Source organism: Mesoplodon mirus, assembly GCF_964341445.2.
Source record: "Mesoplodon mirus genome assembly, chromosome: 10".
Classification (NCBI taxonomy): Eukaryota; Metazoa; Chordata; class Mammalia; order Artiodactyla; family Ziphiidae; genus Mesoplodon; species Mesoplodon mirus.
In genome coordinates this window covers 50,777,972-50,795,179 of record NC_138986.1, presented here as the reverse complement: position 1 = coordinate 50,795,179, position 17,208 = coordinate 50,777,972, and the positions used below count along the sequence as shown (strand labels likewise).

General features: G+C 40.0%; 1 protein-coding gene across 4 annotated transcripts in view; it reads left to right on the top strand.

Moving 5' to 3' along the window:
* The window catches only part of AFG1L (AFG1 like ATPase), a 229,655-nt gene that overhangs the window by 148,803 nt on the left and 63,644 nt on the right, over positions 1-17,208 (top strand). For all 4 annotated transcript variants that reach the window (XM_082633942.1, XM_082633941.1, XM_082633940.1 and 1 more), the window contains one exon: positions 12,520-12,602. In XM_082633942.1, coding sequence (XP_082490068.1) covers positions 12,520-12,602 — 83 coding nt within the window. The remainder of the gene's footprint in view (positions 1-12,519; positions 12,603-17,208) is intronic.

Sequence of the window (17,208 nt, the reverse complement as noted above, 5' to 3'; positions counted from 1 at the left end):
TTCCCATAGTTTTTTTTCTAGGCAAATTGGTTCCAAACCCTTTTCATCTACTCAAACTACTCCAGCTTTAGAACATTTCTTTAGCCCACATTAAGTTTTATCAATCCTTTGCTTCCTTGTTATTTTATTTTTTTTCCTTTGTTCATTCAAATAGTGCTTGACAACACATAGGCTTTTTTTTTTTTTTTTTTTTTTTTTTTTTTTTTTTGCGGTACGCAGGCCTCTCACTGTTGTGGCCTTTCCCATTGCGGAGCACAGGCTCTGGACACACAGGCTCAGCGGCCATGGCTCACGGGCCCAGCCGCTCTGCGGCACGTGGGATCTTCCTGGACTGGGGCACGAACCCGCATCCCCTGCATCGGCAGGCGGACTCTCAACCACTGCGCCACCAGGGAATCCCCACATAGGCTTTTATGTCCATTACCCCCATTGCAGAGTAATGCTGATTTCCTTTTCACCTCACTTTATCCAAACATAAACAGGAAGGGTATCAATGCTACCAATCTCTGGCTCTGTGAGTCTAGGATCATAAACAGCAACCCTCCATCATCCTGTGGCTTTAGTTACCACCTGTGGTGGACATTGTGGTTATTTCCCCCCAACCCATTTCATCTTTCCGCTTTTGTGTAGTAGCCATTTGATTTGGATGGAACTGATCAGAGGTGGGGCCCGATTAGGCTGAGCCAATGATTCTCAGCCTTGGCTGCCCATTAGAATCGCTGAAGGAGCTTCAAACAAGAGACAAATTCAGCCAACCAAATCCTCCCCCACAAAGATGCCTGGGAGTGGAACAGCACTTTCTAAATAATTCCCAGCTAAAGCTAACATGCAGCCAGTGTTGAGAACCACTGGTCTACTCACCAGGGTATTTCCATCTTCCCTGCCACTTGCATTGATTTAAGAAACTCAAACCTAAACCAGTTAGCTTGTGCCATTCCCCAAGCTACATGAATTGGTTGTGGTGGGTATAATCAGCCTAATCAGCATAGCCCGGGACTTTTGTTTTATGGTTGTGGAAATATTTTCTGTTTTATCTCTTTGGTGTGAGGAAATCCTGCTTTGGGATGGAACTCTTACTTGGAGGAGACAGAACTTCTTGGCTGAGTTTCCTGTCTCAGCTGAGTTTTAACAAAGACTTTCCTGGACCATACTTTAGTTAGCCTCCTCTGACCCCTATTTTCTACTCGGCTTCAACTTTGGCCTACAATGTCTGTGTCCATCCGTGCTGAGTCCAGTTTTAGCAAGAATCTTGCTAAGTCAATTCCCATAAAAGTTCAGAGGACTGTACTGGTTGGCTTCTTTCTATAGTTCCTAACATACTAACTTATACCTAAGCATTGCACATAGATGAGTTTGCTAATGATCCGTTCAGTTAATAGTATCTACCAAGCATTTACTATGTACTGGATGCTGTGCTAGGTACTGGGGACACAATAATAAACAACATAGATATGATCCTTGTCTCATAGAACTTAACAGGCTTGAAACCCAAATCTGTTTCTGTTATATTAATCATTGTAGGAAAACTTCCAGTTTGTTATGTGTGGTATAATATAGCTGGACAGAGTCTCTAAAACGCTGCCCTGTATCATTTTTGTATGGAGCTAGGTTGTATATAAATAAACAAATCTGTTCATTGCAATATAGCTGCTTCTCCAGATAATCGTCAAGACTAGATGCCTTACTTGGTTAGAATATGAGCAACAGAAGTAGGACTTTCCCCAGCAGGCTAACAGAGTACTGCAAGAACTTCCCAATAAGCTCACATGAATTTTGGGGTTTTTTAATCATTTTATTTTTATTTTATTTTATTTTATTTTTAAACATCTTTATTGCAGTATAATTGCTTTACAATGGTGTGTTAGTTTCTGCTTTATAACAAAGTGAATCAGTTATACCTGTACATATGTCCCCATATCTCTTCCCTCTTGTGTCTCCCTCCCTCCCACCCTCCCTACCCCACCCCTCTAGGTGGTCACGAAGCACCGAGCTGATCTCCCTGTGCTATGCGGCTGCTTCCCACTAACTATCTACCTTACGTTTGGTAGTGTATATATGTCCATGCCACTCTCTCACTTTGTCCCAGCTTACCCCTCTCCCTCCCCATATCCTCAAGTCTATTCTCTAGTAGGTCTGTGTCTTTATTCCCATCTTTCCCCTAGGTTCTTCATGACCATTTTTTTCCCTTAGATTCCATATATATGTGTTAGCTTACGGTATTTGTTTTTCTCTTTCTGACTTACTTCACTCTGTATGACAGACTCTAGGTCCATCCACCTCACTACAAATAACTCAATTTCATTTCTTTTTATGGCTGAGTAAATATTCCATTGTATATATGTGCCACATCTTCTTTATCCATTCATCTGTTGATGGACACTTAGGTTGCTTCCATGTTCTGGCTATTGTAAATAGAGCTGCAATGAACATTTTGGTACATGACTCTTTTTGAATTTGGTTTTCTCAGGGTATATGCCCAGTAGTGGGATTGCTGGGTCATATGGTAGTTCTATTTTTAGTTTTTTAAGGAACCTCCATACTGTTCTCCATAGTGGCTGTATCAATTTACATTCCCACCAAGAGTGCAAGACGGTACCCTTTTCTCCACATGCTCTCCAGCATTTACTGTTTGTAGATTTTTTTTTCTTTTGCGGTACGCGGGCCTCTCACTGTTGTGGCCTCTCCCGTTGCGGAGCACAGGCTCCGGATGCGCAGGCTCAGCGGCCATGGCTCACGGACCTAGCCGCTCCGCGGCATGTGGGACCGGGGCATGAACCCGTGTCCCTTGCATCAGCAGGCGGACTCTCAACCGCTGCGCCACCAGGGAAGCCCCTGTTTGTAGATTTTTTGATGAAGGCCATTCTGACTGATGTGAGGTGACACCTCATTGTAGTTTTGATTTGCAATTCTCTAATGATTAATGATTTTGAGCATTCTTTCATGTGTTTGTTGGCAATCTGTATATCTTCTTTGGAGAAATGTCTATTTAGGTCTTCTGCCCATTTTTGGATTGGGTTGTTTCTTTTTTTGATATTGAGCTGCATGAGCTGCTTGTAAATTTTGGAGATTAATCCTTTGTCAGTTGCTTCATTTGCAAATATTTTCCCCCATTCTGAGAGTCGTCTTCTCATCTTGTTTATGGTTTCCTTTGCTGTGCAAAAGCTTTTCAGTTTCATTAGGTCCCATTTGTTTATTTTTGTTTTTATTTCCATTTCTCTAGGAGGCGGGTCAAGAAGGATCTTGCTGTGATTTATGTCATAGAATGTTCTGCCTATGTTTTCCTCTAAGAGTTTGATGGTATCTGGCCTTACATTTAGGTCTTTAATCCATTTTGAGTTTATTTTTGTGTATGGGTGTTAGGGAGTGTTCTAATTTCATTCTTTTACATGTAGCTGTCCAGTTTTCCCAGCACCACTTATTGAAGAGGCTGTCTTTTCTCCACTGTATATTCTTGCCTCCTTTATCAAAGGTAAGGTGACCATAAGCCCACATGAATTTTGCACTGCTTTGTATATCCAAGCAAGAGCCCTGGTTGCTTGAACATATCCTGGGGTAGCAACATGGCAAAGTAGTTAAGATATGAACACTGTAACCAAAATGCTTGGGTTTGAATCCTGAGTCCACCACTTTTGTGCTCTTTGACAATGGGCAAGTTTCATAACTTCTCTGTGCTTTATTTCCTTATTCATCTGTAAAATGAGAATATTAATAATAATGCCTACCTTTTAGAGTGGTTAAGAGGAATATAAAGAGCTTAGAATGGTTTCTGGCACGAGGTACGCCCGTATATCACTGTGCTCTTTGATGATGTTGATGATAAAGATAGACCCACTTATTTACATCTCAAATTCTCTTACTGGTTTTATGGCCGTCTTATTATGAGATCTTTTAAAATATGAGCAGAATCTTCATGTGTAGTTTGCAGAAGAGGGTAATCATCAGAGATTAGTTTGTACTTTCCTTTTTCTACTCATGAGAGAGGGGAGATCATCATCATCACTGGACTCCAGTCCTGCTTTGTGGGCCCATGAGTATATGGTGCTGTGCCCCTAGTTAAGCAGGCAGCCCCTGCTGCCTTGGAGTTTACCTTCCAAGACTGACAACATCAGTTTAGATGATCAAGTAAAGGTCATAAAAACAGTGAACTGTGAGTTGGCCTGACACTTTAAACATAGAAAATGTCCTATATAATGGAAGTTTACTGTAATACAACCCATTAAAGTGTAGATTTAGTATAGGTGCATATATCTCATATACAGTTTTGGACTAAATACCTGAAGGAAATCATAACAGAATCATACAGTATGGGGACTTCCTGGTGGTCCAGTGGCCAAGACTCCGCGCTCCCAATGCAGGGGGCCCAGGTTCAATCCCTGGTCGGGGAACTAGAACCCACATGTCGCAACTAAGAGTTCACATGCTGCAACTAAAGATCCTGCATGCCACAATGAAGATCCCGCATGCAGCAACGAAGATCCTGTGTGCCTCAACTAAGACCTGGCACAGCCAAATAAATAAATAAATAAATTTTTAAAAATTGCATCATACAGCATGGATCTCCAGAAGAGCAATTAGCATATTTATACTGGGCAGAGGTAATTACTTTGGGACAGGTATGGAGGATGGAGGAGTTGGGGAGCAAAATTTAATCCCGTAAATTGTATAAGGTGAAAGAAAAATGAACCTGTGGCTACTGCTTAATAAAGCAGTGTGACTTGGTGGGAAAACCATGGATTTGGGGGCAAGAATGATCTGGGCAAATCATGCTCAGCTACCTACAAACTATGTGGCCTCTCTGGAGCTCTATGAATGCAAAGGAAAACTGTTTTCCCTTCCAACTGTAGCTGCAGAAAGGGTAAGATTTGTGGCACAGCTTAGAAGCAAGTATATATAGGTGTGGTTTTTAGCTTCAGTCCTGGCTTTTTTTTTTTTTAATCTCACAACTATTATTTCCTTTTTTACTGTTTTTTAAAAAATGCCTTCCTGTATGCTTATTAATGGAACAAGAGTATTAGTGATTGTATTGGTTCACTAGGGCTACCATAACAAAATACCACAGCCTGGGTGGCTCAAGCAACAGAAATGTATTTTCTCACAGTTCTGGAGGCTAGAAGTCCAAGATCAAGGTGTTGATGGGGTTGATTTTCTCTGAGGCCTCTCTCCTTGACTTGTAGATGGCTCTCTTCTCCCTCCATCTTCACATGGTCCTTCCTTTGTGCACACACGTCTGTGCCACCAGTTATATTGGATTAGGGCCCACATAAACACCTCATTTTTTTTTTCATCTTTTTTATTTATTTTTTGCTTTATAACAAATTTAATCAGTTATACATATACATATGTTCCCATATCCCCTCCCTTTTGTGTCTCCCTCCCACTGTCCCTATCCCACCCCTCCAGGCGGTCACAAAGCACCGAGCTGATCTCCCTGTGCTATGCGGCTGCTTCCCACTAGCTATCTGCCTTACGTTTGGTAGTGTATATGTGTCCATGCCGCTCTTTCACTTTGTCACAGCTTACCCTTCCCCCTCCCCATATCCTCAAGTCCATTCTCTAGTAGGTCTGTGTCTTTATTCCTGTCTTACCCCTATGTTCTTCATGACTTTTTTTTTTCTTAAATTCCATATATATGTGTCAGCATACAGTATTTGTCTTTCTCTTTCTGACTTACTTCACTCTGTATGACAGGCTCTAGGTCCATCCACCTCATTACAAATAGCTCAATTTCGTTTCTTTTTATGGCTGAGTAATATTCCATTGTATATATGTGCCACATCTTCTTTACCCATTCATCCAATGATGGACACTTAGGTTGTTTCCATCTCCGGGCTATTGTAAATAGGGCTGCTATGAACATTTTGGTACATGTCTCTTTTTGAATTATGGTTTTCTCAGGGTATATGCCCAGTAGTGGGATTGCTGGGTCATATGGTAGTTCTATTTGTAGTTTTTTAAGGAACCTCCATACCGTTCTCCATAGTGGCTGTACCAATTCACATTCCCACCAGCAGTGCAAGAGTGTTCCCTTTTCTCCACACCCTCTCCAGCATTTATTGTTTCTAGATTTTTTGATGATGGCCATTCTGACTGGTAAACACCTCATTTTAATGCAGTCACCTTTCAAAGGCTCTTATCTACAAATACTGTCACATTCTGAGGTACTAGGATTAGGCCTTCAACATATGAATTTGCAGGGGACACAATTCAACCCATGGCAGTGATTTAAAAAAAAATAGTAATAACCTCCCTCATACATTTCTTTAACTGTAAAATAGGGATATAAAAATGATTACTTTTTTCTTTGTATGATTATTGTGAGGATTATAATGAGAAATTCACCTCAGTTGACTGGCACAGTTGAGTCACATAATAGGTACTTCACAATTGTTAAATATCTTCCTTTCCTGCCTTTGGCAGGGGAGAGAAATTCTGAAATTGCTTGATTAAAAAAAAGAGACACAGACCTTACCTGCTACAGTCGTAGGGTGTGGGTGTTTTTTTTTTTTGTTTTTGTTTTTTGCGGTACGCGGGCCTCTCACTGTTGTGGCCTCTCCCGCTGCGGAGCACAGGCTCCGGACGTGCAGGCTCAGCGGCCACGGCCCACGGGCCCAGCCGCTCCGCGGCACGTGGGATCCTCCCGGACCAGGGCACGAACCCACGTGCCCTGCATCGGCAGGCGGACTCTCAACCACTGCGCCACCAGGGAAGCCCCGGGTGTGGATGTTTTAAGTGTCAGAGACAACTGGGGTAGCCAGGGAAGGAGGAGTGGGGCAGTGGAGAAAAAAAAAATGTTTTTATTTACTTTGGAGCATGAGATGATCGAGAAAGCAAAGGAGCTGAGGTGGCTTGAGGTAGACTCCAAAATTCAAAAAGCCCAAAGAAGAATTTAGCCCTGAAGTGAGAGAACTTCAGCAATAATGTTAAGACTTTTAGACTGAAAGGCATCATGATTCAATTCCTTTATTTTATGGAGGAGAAAACTGACATCCAGAGAGGTTAAGTAACAGGCTAAGATCACATAGCTAAGCAATTGGTGTTAGACTAATCAACTCTGAAAAATTAAGTCTATGATTGGGAGGAGCAGAATATGATAACTTGAGGAAAATATCTGAATTCTACCAGACTGTCAGAGCTAAAGCTGTATCTTATTCATTATTATATCTCCAGTTACCAGGGATGTGCCCAGCATATAGTATTCAATGATGATTGTTAGGATGATTCAAAATAAATACTGAATTTGCAGGGGACTTGTTAAACCATAGGTGTACATTTTTGTGAATAAAACAATGCAGCATACTTATGAAATATATGGAACATCTTTAGTATCATCCTGGAGATCAGTATACAAAAAATTACATTAATAAGTGAGTTTCTAAGACTGCTGGATCTAAGGGCACTATTCAAAAATCAATTGTATTTCTTTATACCAGTAGCTAATACATACTAACGAATGCACATACACTACTGGTGGGAGTGTAGGTTGCACAATCACCTTGGAAAACTGACAGTATTCACTAAAGCTGAGTATACTCGTATCCTATGATCAAGCAGTTACTCTTCTAGGCAGTATATATCCAGCAAGAGCATGTGCACATATGTACCAAAAATCATGTGCAAGAATGTTTGTGCCTGCATTATTTGAAAGAGCTAATAACTAGAAACAACCCAAATGTCCATCAACAGTAGAATGAATCAATAAATTGTGGCATATTCACATTGTAGGTATGATACAGCAATCAATAAGCTACAACTACGCAAAACATGTGGATGGATGAATCTTGTAAACCATAAAGGAGCCCATTCACAAAAGGATACATACTATATAATTCTACTTATATAAAGCTCCAGAAACAGGCAAAATTCTATGATGCTAGAATCTGGATACTGGTTACCTTTGGAAAGGTAAAAGAGGATACTAAGGGGGCTTCAGAGGTGCTAGTAATGTTCTATTTCTTGATTGAACTGGACACTTATTTGTATACTTTTCTGTATTTGTTATACTTAAATTATAAAAGGCTTAAAAGTATGTATTGAATTTTTATATATCATTGATATCTTAGAAGTAGTAATCACATGATCATTTTAAATGAGACTGAAGCAGCTGTCAGAATGTACAGCTGCTTCAGTATGTATATTTGAATGTATAACTGCCTCAAAAAATAAATAGAATTTAAAAAGACATCCCCACCCAGTCTCCCACCCTTTCTTTGGTTCAGTATTTTTTTTTTGTACTCTTACTTGTTGCTTACTTATGGAATTGTCTTTTTAACAAACAAAATAGTACAGTATGCAGTATAGCTTTTCAGTATTTAAATAGTTATTTCTCTCAGAAATTTTAAGGTATCAAAAAGGATTAAGCTTAGAACTGTGTGTAATATGATCTCAATTTCTCTTTCTGTCTGTCATCATTTCTAGGTGTAAAGGAAAAACTTGGAAGGATATAAGCGATAAGCAAACTTTTTTATGAGAAGGGGGTAAACTTTCTATTTTTATATGTTTGATATTTGAATTTTTTACAATAAGCATGTGTCTCTTTTTTTAGTTTAAAAAGGTACACTTTTTAATAATTAAGCAAAAAGGTAGATCTTAGCTATTAAAATATTTTATATTCTAGAACTAGAAAAAGTCTCAACCTTTTTTCCTTTTATGCTTACTTATTAAAAATGTATAAAACCTAACAGTTGAATACTGTCAAGAAAAACACCAATAATTTAGATCTTTAAATTCCTATTTAATGTCATCACTTAGGTAAAACATAAAACTTTGACTTATGTGGTTGGTTTTTTGTTTTTTCTGTTTTTCCAAATTTTCTAGAGTAAGCAATATTGCTTTTATAATAGAAGTATTTAAGGGAGGCAAATCTGTATTATTTCAGTCTTTGCTGACGAGGTTAATATGTTGTACTTTTAAAGGATTTTTCTCCACTATATTTATTGTTCTTTTGTTCCAACTGGGAAGGGAAAAGCCAGGCTGGAAGCTATAAAAAGTTATTTTGTGAGATGCTATTTTTCTAATGGTATTATTAAGAATTGCTAAAAATACACACAATAGATCTTGAGGAAAATGCAAACTGTTGGAATACAGTTCGTTTAATGGCATATTTTTCTTTTCAAAGTCAAAAGCCTTTGACTCATGAATATGCTCCCAAGGGTGCATTAACCTCCCTCCTTTTCCTCCTCAAGTTTCCTAATTGCATTTTTAGCTTGTGTAATTGTATTTGTCCTTTGTATACATAAATATACAAACCATTTTAAAATAAATTCAGTTTGCTGGCTGATTAGTTTTATGCATTTGAATTGGACGGTGGTAAGAGGTCACAGGTCTTGTAAATATCCCTGGAAATTAGGGAATTACTTAAGAGATCAGGCCCTTTTGACTAGATTCATCCTTAACTTGGAAATAAAGTTAGTTTTCACCTTCCTCCACCCTTCTGCACAGTGGTTTGAAGACTCTAGCTTAAGTGAATAAGATCAGAAATTTTGAGGTTTATTTTTCTTTAAAAATATAAACTGAGTGTGAGTATTTTTCAGACAATTAAGGGCTAACATCTAAGGGCTTCAGTTATAGTTCTTATGCTGCTGATTAGGTATTCCTTGGTGGTGATTAGTGAATGTACAAATGCAATCATTCGGTAGGGTTTAATCACTCATATGAGAGAGAAGTTCGTTACCCAGAAGAAGAAATTGAAGCTTGTATAACTTTCATTAGCCTTATTTTTTTAATAGCAAAAAAATAAAGAAGAATAATTTTTGACTAAATTGGAATATTGAGTAATATAAGATAAATTGTTGTTTAAAAGAAATAGAGAACCTGGAGAAATACACTTACGTGAATATACTTTTCCACCGTATAGTATATTGTCTGTATTATAGGTAGCTTATGAATAGTTGGCCCTTACCAAACCAGGACAGATTTCCCTCAGAGAGAGAGAAGGAAGTGCTACCTGAACAAATGCATCTCCTTTCTTTGCACTGGGTGTCTGAGCCCCACAGTTATAGCAGGGGTCAGGGGAGGAAATGTCTCCTTTCCCAGGTTTCCTACATTAACTCAGAGTTGAGAAGAAGAGAGATATATGGCTATACCTTTTTTTCTTTTTTTTGCGGTACGCGGGCCTCTCACCACTGCGGCCCCTCCCGTTGCGGAGCACAGGCTCCGGACGCGCAGGGTCAGCGGCCATGGCTCACGGGCCCAGCCGCTCCGCGGCACGCGGGATCCTCCCGGACCGGGGCACGAACCCGCGTCCCCCGCATCGGCAGGCTGACTCTCAACCGCTGTGCCACCAGGGAAGCCCTCCCCCTCCCCCCCCCTTTTTTTACAGGTCTCTGAGGCAATGGGGGAGTGGAATGCATGTATTTGGGCAATGCTGTATTTCTTTCTGGTGAGATGAGTTAAGGGCCTGAGCCCTGAGGGTGGGTTTGAGCCACTTGGGATGATGAGCTAGGGAGGTGTGGGTGGCTGCTTAGGCCAAGCATTGCACAGTGGCGTGAGTCTGTTAGCTTCAGGGGTGGTTCTTCAAATGTGTAGTCAAAAAGCTTAGCTTTGTAGGCTCCCCAGGGGAGCGGCCTCTTCTTGGGGATTATTTTATTCCAACCTAATTCACAATTGCTAATATATAAATCAAAATGCCGTAGCTTTTCTAGCCTTCCAGGCCAGTTGGTCTTCACTCCGAGGGTGACCACCTATCCCAGTGTGCCCAGGACTCTCGTGGTATTAGCACCGAAAGTGCTGCTTTCAGGAAAAAACCCTCAGTCTTGGGGAAACTCTCAGTCTCAGAGGGATGGTTGATCATTCTACTTTACTTCCCTGAGCCCTTAACAGCTGTAGCATAGGAGGAGGGGAAATGCATTCTCGCTGCCACTGTGTACAATCTCTTCCCTGTAGTACAGATGATGAAGAGCTCTTGCATAACAGTACAACCCAGGATGTAATTTCAGGGAGGAAGAATGTTGCTACATCCCAAGTGTGCCCAGATAGTGCTCTTCTGATTGTCTATTGCTGCATAACAAATGACCACAAAATTTAGAGGCTTAAAATAACATTATTATCCCTTCTGGTTTCTGTGGTTCTGGGACTTGAGAAAATCTCAGCTGGCAGTTCTGGCTCCCTCACTGTGACAGTGGCTACAACTGGAACAGCTGCAGACCAGTCCAATACCTCTGTCTTCATGTCATCTCAAGGCCTCTCTATGGGCTACTTCAAGCTCTCCTGGTTGCTTCCAGACAGGTGATGCTTACCTGGCAGTTTAGGGTTCTGGAGCAAGTATTCTAGCCAACAGGAAAGAAGCTGCCTCAAATGTCACATCACATATTATTGTATAGCATCATTTCCACCATAGCCACAGGATTCAAGTGGGGAGCACAGACCCTGCTTCTTCTTCTTTTTTTTTAATATTTATTTATTTGGCTGTGCCAGGTCTTAGTTGCAGCACGCGGGATCTTTAGTCATGGCATGCGAACTCTTAGTTGCAGCATGCGGCATCTTGTTCCTTGACCAGGGATCGAACCTGGGCCCCCCTGCATTGGAAGCTCTGAGTCTTAGCCACTGGACCACTAAGGAAGTCCCTAGACCCTATTTCATGATGGTTAGCAGGTCAACGTCACAACCTGTTGAGATGGAGACATTATTGCAGCCATCTTTGGAAAATATAATCCACCACAATTACCTTAGCTTCCAAATGTTTTTCATTAATAAAAGTAGTAAAGTTGTTAAAATATGGTTTTTCCTCATGAATTTTCTTAATGCGATTTTTATTTCGAATGAAAACAAAAAGGTCAGCCTGTAAATGTTACTTGAATTGTTCTGAGAACTCTTGCTTACCACTGTTCTACTGGAATGAGTGTGTGTGTGTGTTTGTGTGTGTGTGGGGGGGGGGGGTAAGTTTCCATGCATACATGCACCCCAGAGGACGGAAAGGAAAGAGTAATTGGGAGGAGACGAGGACAGCAGTGGCACAGGCCCATTCAGGTTGAACGGAAGCATTCATAGCAGGAAAGAACTCTGAAGACATTGATGGCTGGAGAGGGAGCTAAGGAACAAGGGCAGTGGCTATCATTTAGAAGTGAAGGGCAGGTATACCTATAGCATCACTTTAGTATGATCATTCAGTTTGAAATGTGGATGCTAATGTTCTGATGCAGCTTTCTTAGACTGTCTCCCATTGTGTAAGACCCATGAGTTATTTTTTCTGATAGCCTCCAGCTTCTCACTTCAGAGTAATGGAAATTGGAATTTTAAAAAATCTAATGCGGTTATTTGGGGAATTTGCTGACAGCACAGTTTTAGCAAAGTTTGAGGAAGGCATGCTACACATCTTAATTTTATTAAACTGATATTTTTTGGCTTAATAAATGTTTAATATTGCAACATTTATGATTCTTACATGAGTTCTATTGTTTTGTCCTAAACTCATTATTTTTTTGAGGAAAATTTCAAAAATTAAAAAAAAAATAGGGTAGCAGAAAGATTATAATTCTAAGCTACCATTTGTTTAAAAAGATATTTTATGTGTTTGGATTGTAGGAATACTGTAATACGGTCCAGCTAGATTCTGGGATAGATTATCGGAAAAGGGAACTTCCTGCTGCAGGAGAACTCTACTACCTGTAAGTTTTTTTTTAATTTTAATTTTCTAAGTTTAATATCTAATAATTAATCAGGAAAAGATGAGAAAAATAAGCAGGGTAATTATTAGAAAATGAAAGCCTAGTTCTAAAGCCTGTGATTTTTAAAATACAAAATGTTATAATGTTAACTTCTTTAAACTGTGTTTTTTGCCATCCACATTTGCATGATTTATAATGTGTGATTGGAGGAAACCCTAATTAGTTTTTTGGGGAAGAGTGATGACAGATGGTTAGAAAGTAATGAGTATCCTTTTTAAGAAACTCTAGTATTAAGAGAATATCTTTATTGTGCTCAAGTAATTAATTATTTGTGGACATCTTCTGACAAATGTGTCATTTCTGCTCTCTGAAAATTGTGTTTTATTTTGTCAGTCTGTTTGTATTTATCATTGTTGATTGACTTCCATACATAACTATGTAAAATATATATACACAAGTACAACTGGATATATTTTGTCTTTTAAAAGCTCAGACTCAGGCCTCCCTGGTGGCACAGTGATTAAGAATCCTCCTGGCAATGCAGGGTACATGGGTTCGATCCCTGGCCCGGGAAGATCCCACATGCTATGGAGCAACTAAGCCCGTGCACCACAACTACGGAGCCTGCTCTCTAGAGCCCGTGAGCCACAACTACTGAGCCCACGTGCCACAACTATTGAATCCCGTGTGCCTAGAGCCCATGCTCTGCAACAAGAGAAGCCACCGCAATGAGAAGCCTGCGCACTGCAATGAAGAGTAGCCCCTGCTCACCACAGATAGAGAAAGCCCACACAGAGCAATGAAGACCCAACACAGCCAAACAAAAAATTAATTAATTAATTAGTTAATTTTAAAAAAGCTCAGACACTCCTGAGTAGGAGCAATTTATAATCATAGATGTGTTCAGCATGTGTAGTTAATGCTGAAAAACATTTTAAATGTTTTTTAAATTGTCATTTAAACTTTTTTTTTTTCTTTTTTTTTTTTTTTTCCTCTTTGTGCAGTACGCGGGCCTCTCACTGTTGTGGCCTCTCCCGTTGCGGAGCACAGTCTCTGGACGCACAGGCCCAGCGGCCATGGCTCACGGGCCCAGCCGCTCCGCGGCGTGTGGGATCCCCCCAACCGGGGGACGAACCCGCCTCCCCTGCATCGGCAGGCGGACTCTGAACCACTGCGCCACCAGGGAGGCCCTCATTTAAACATTTTAAAATGTCATTTGTGAGAACCTGAAAAGGAAAAAGTGCTTTACAAATGCAAAGTGTTGTTTAGTGTATGCTGCTAGTGTTGGGCACCTAGTGGGTTCTCAGTAAATAGGTCTGTCTAAGGGCTAATTGTGATTTAACTCAAAGGCATGTTTCTGCTAATTTAAATTTTGATGACAACGTGCATGTGAGAGGTTCAGAAAAGTTCTTGTCTCTGCCACCTTGTAAGCAGAAGTACTTTACTGTTTTTGAAGCAGAAATTAGCTAGAAAAATCACATAATTAAAATTGCATACTTTACAGTGTACCAGGGGGACTGTTTCAGTTTATTATTCAGATTCTGATGATTATTATAGGAGGTTCTTCATCTGCCCTTAAGTACTTTGTCTTTAAATACTTTATAATTTTGAAAAATTCTTAGAACACTTTTTTTTCTGCTTTAACTTGGACTTTTTCCTCTCCATTTCTTTTATGTTTGTGCTTTCTGGTCTTTTTATTTTTCTGGTATTCACAAGATTTCCCTGAAGCTTTGTTACCTATTTCTTGATGTGCCAGATGTATGGTACTTAGAAATTAATTTATTATTATTCCTTTTATTCTTTTTCAATAAATCCTTGTTCCTTGTTTTCCCACAAAGTATATCCTTATGTGGAAGAAGTAAAACATTTTCTTAAAGGGAAGTTCCTTCAATAAAGATGGTTGCCTGACTCTAAGTCATGAAATTTGTTTACGGGTGCTAGAGAGGTCTCGGTGGAATTTACAGGAGTTGGAAAGGCTGCTTTTGCTTCAGCAGAGCCACTTTCTCTCTGACCTACTCTGTGTTGCCTCTTCGTCTTCCTGAAAAATGTAATACAGTTCTAACACATCGAAATTCAGGTTTGTACTTTAAACAAATACTGGGGGAAATCAGAATCTAACAACGTCCTAGAGTCCAGAAAACTAGAATCTACAAAGGCTACTGTGAAACTCTAGAATGGCTTTCTTAAAAATATGTAAATTCTTTAACCTTCAAGGAAAGTAGATTTATTTTTTTTATTTTTAATTTTTATCTTATTTATTTATTTATTTTTGGCTGTGTTGGGTCTTTGTTGCTGCGCGCAGGCTTTCTCTAGTTGCGGCGAGCAGGGGCTACTTTTCGTTGTAGTGCACGGGCTTCTCATGGTGGCTTCTCTTGTTGTGGAGCATGGGCTCTAGGAACGTGGGCTTCAGTTGTTGCGGCACGCGGGCTTCAGTAGTTGTGGCTCGCAGGTTCTAGAGCACAGGCTCAGTAGTTGTGGTGCACAGGCTTAGTTGCTCCGTGGCATGTGGGATCTTCCCAGACCAGCGCTCAAGCCCGTGTCCCCTGCATTGAAAGCGGATTCTTAACCACTTTGCCACCAGGGAAGTCCTAGGAAAAGTAGATTTATTTATGAATTTAACATCAAAAGAGCTTTATCATAGTCTGATAATCAAGAATATAGAGCCTGGGGGCACACCTCAGAGGGAAGGCAAATACGTGTGCCTGAGGAGAATTAGGAACTAAAGTCATCTCAGAAGTGGGAAAATAGTATTAGATACCCAGATGGGATGCTAGGGATGTCATTTATATTGTTTCACATGAGCCCTTGGGTAGAACTTCTTTCATGAAAGAGTAAAAGAAAAGTTCCTGGGGTCATGTTAACATTTCTGATTTAATTAGGTTTCGTTTTATCTTGTTCCTATAGGAAAACATTACTTTCCCCTCTATAACAGATTTTATTGTGACATGCTATATATTGCCCAATTAAAGCATGTATTTCTCTTTATTACCTTCTGCCTAAACATCTGGAATTGGTTCCTGAATATACAAGTCCTGACTACTCCCTTTGTCAATCTCACTGGCACCCCAACTAAAAAAAAAAAAAAAGCGAAATTCTAGCTTCCCTCTAGGGGAACATCACACATTATCTCAGAATTTCATATATGCAGAATCCCATATATGATCTTTAATTAAATAGAAATAGTCATTAATTCAGTATTTTATTAGTCTAACTTTCCAAAAGCCAATCTAAAATGTCCCAAAACATAATTCATATAATATCAAGAATTACCAGAGATTTAAAAAACTGCTCCAAAATTTTACATGGAACAATTTCTATAGTTCATAATATTGTCTGAGTTACACAAGAACTAATTCATACAAGCCATTGTATGTTTGTATGTAATCTATTTCAGTCGTAGTTTTATATCACATTACATTGAGAAATCCTAGAGTACCTTTATAAATAAGTTCCAGTTGCTTTTGGCTCATCCCAAGAAGTTTTTAATCTCACATAAAACTAACTCAAAAGAGAATTTAAATTTAGCATGTTGTAAGCCACAGAGCTTGAGTGCAAAAATCCAAACTTTTGCATATATTAAAACATCTGTGTTTCTCCAGTTTTTCATTCTGTGGTAACTGATCTCCCCAGAGGTGAGCACAAAGTCATTTTCTTACTGGTTTCTTGGTGGATTGGGCTCAGTAAGATTCCCCATGAGTGGACTATGGTTTGCCAAAATCCATACAGGTCAACCAAACACTGGGCTTCTTGTTTGCACTTGGGTGGAGACTTGGACCAGTAAATTTATTTTGAATTACCTGGTGTTTGCCAAAGGAGGCCCCATCCAGTGCCTTCCAGAGAATTTAACTGCTTCAGATTAGCTCTCTACTATGGGGCTGGTGACACTAGAGGTTATCATTTTTTATATGCAACAATGAGCATCTCTTTTCTGACAGGAAGCACCACTGCTGAGGGGTCCGTGGGATGCTGCCCCAGCCCATTTTGCTGTAAATTCTGTGAAGGGTTATGTTTTCCTGGAGAGACGAAGTCAGGTCACCTTGGACTCACCCTCACTCTCTGTCTCTTTTCCTTTTTCATTCAGGAGCTGAGTAGTGCAGGTTCTTTTTATCTACTAAAAAGAAGAAAGGAAGGAAGTTGAGGAGAGGTTTCCTATTCAAACACCATATCTCCACCATACTCACATACAAACACCCTACCTCCAACATAGAAGCCATGGCCTCAGTGGAATATTTTAAACTGAACCAAAAGGGGTAGAGGGAGGTGTTGGGCCTTGGATTTGATTTTACCCTACTTGTGAAGTAATAGCTTTGCCTTTATTGTTTCATGAATGCTGGCAGAAGACACAAGAAACCTGGGTCAGAGACAAAGGATTTTATTACTCAAGGCACAGATAGCATGTTGAGTCAGTTCCCTCCTTGCTCCCTAGTCCCGTTAGGGAAGGGAAGAGGAGTTTTGCTGAGGGCACGGATGGATGCCTGCATAGGCAGTGAGTTGTGTTACAGGAGAGGAACTCTGAGTTTGGGGAATGTACCAATTTATAGTCAGAAGTAAGCAAGCCTGCTTTTTTCCCAAGGGAGACGTTGCCTCATCCCTCAAGGTTTCTCGA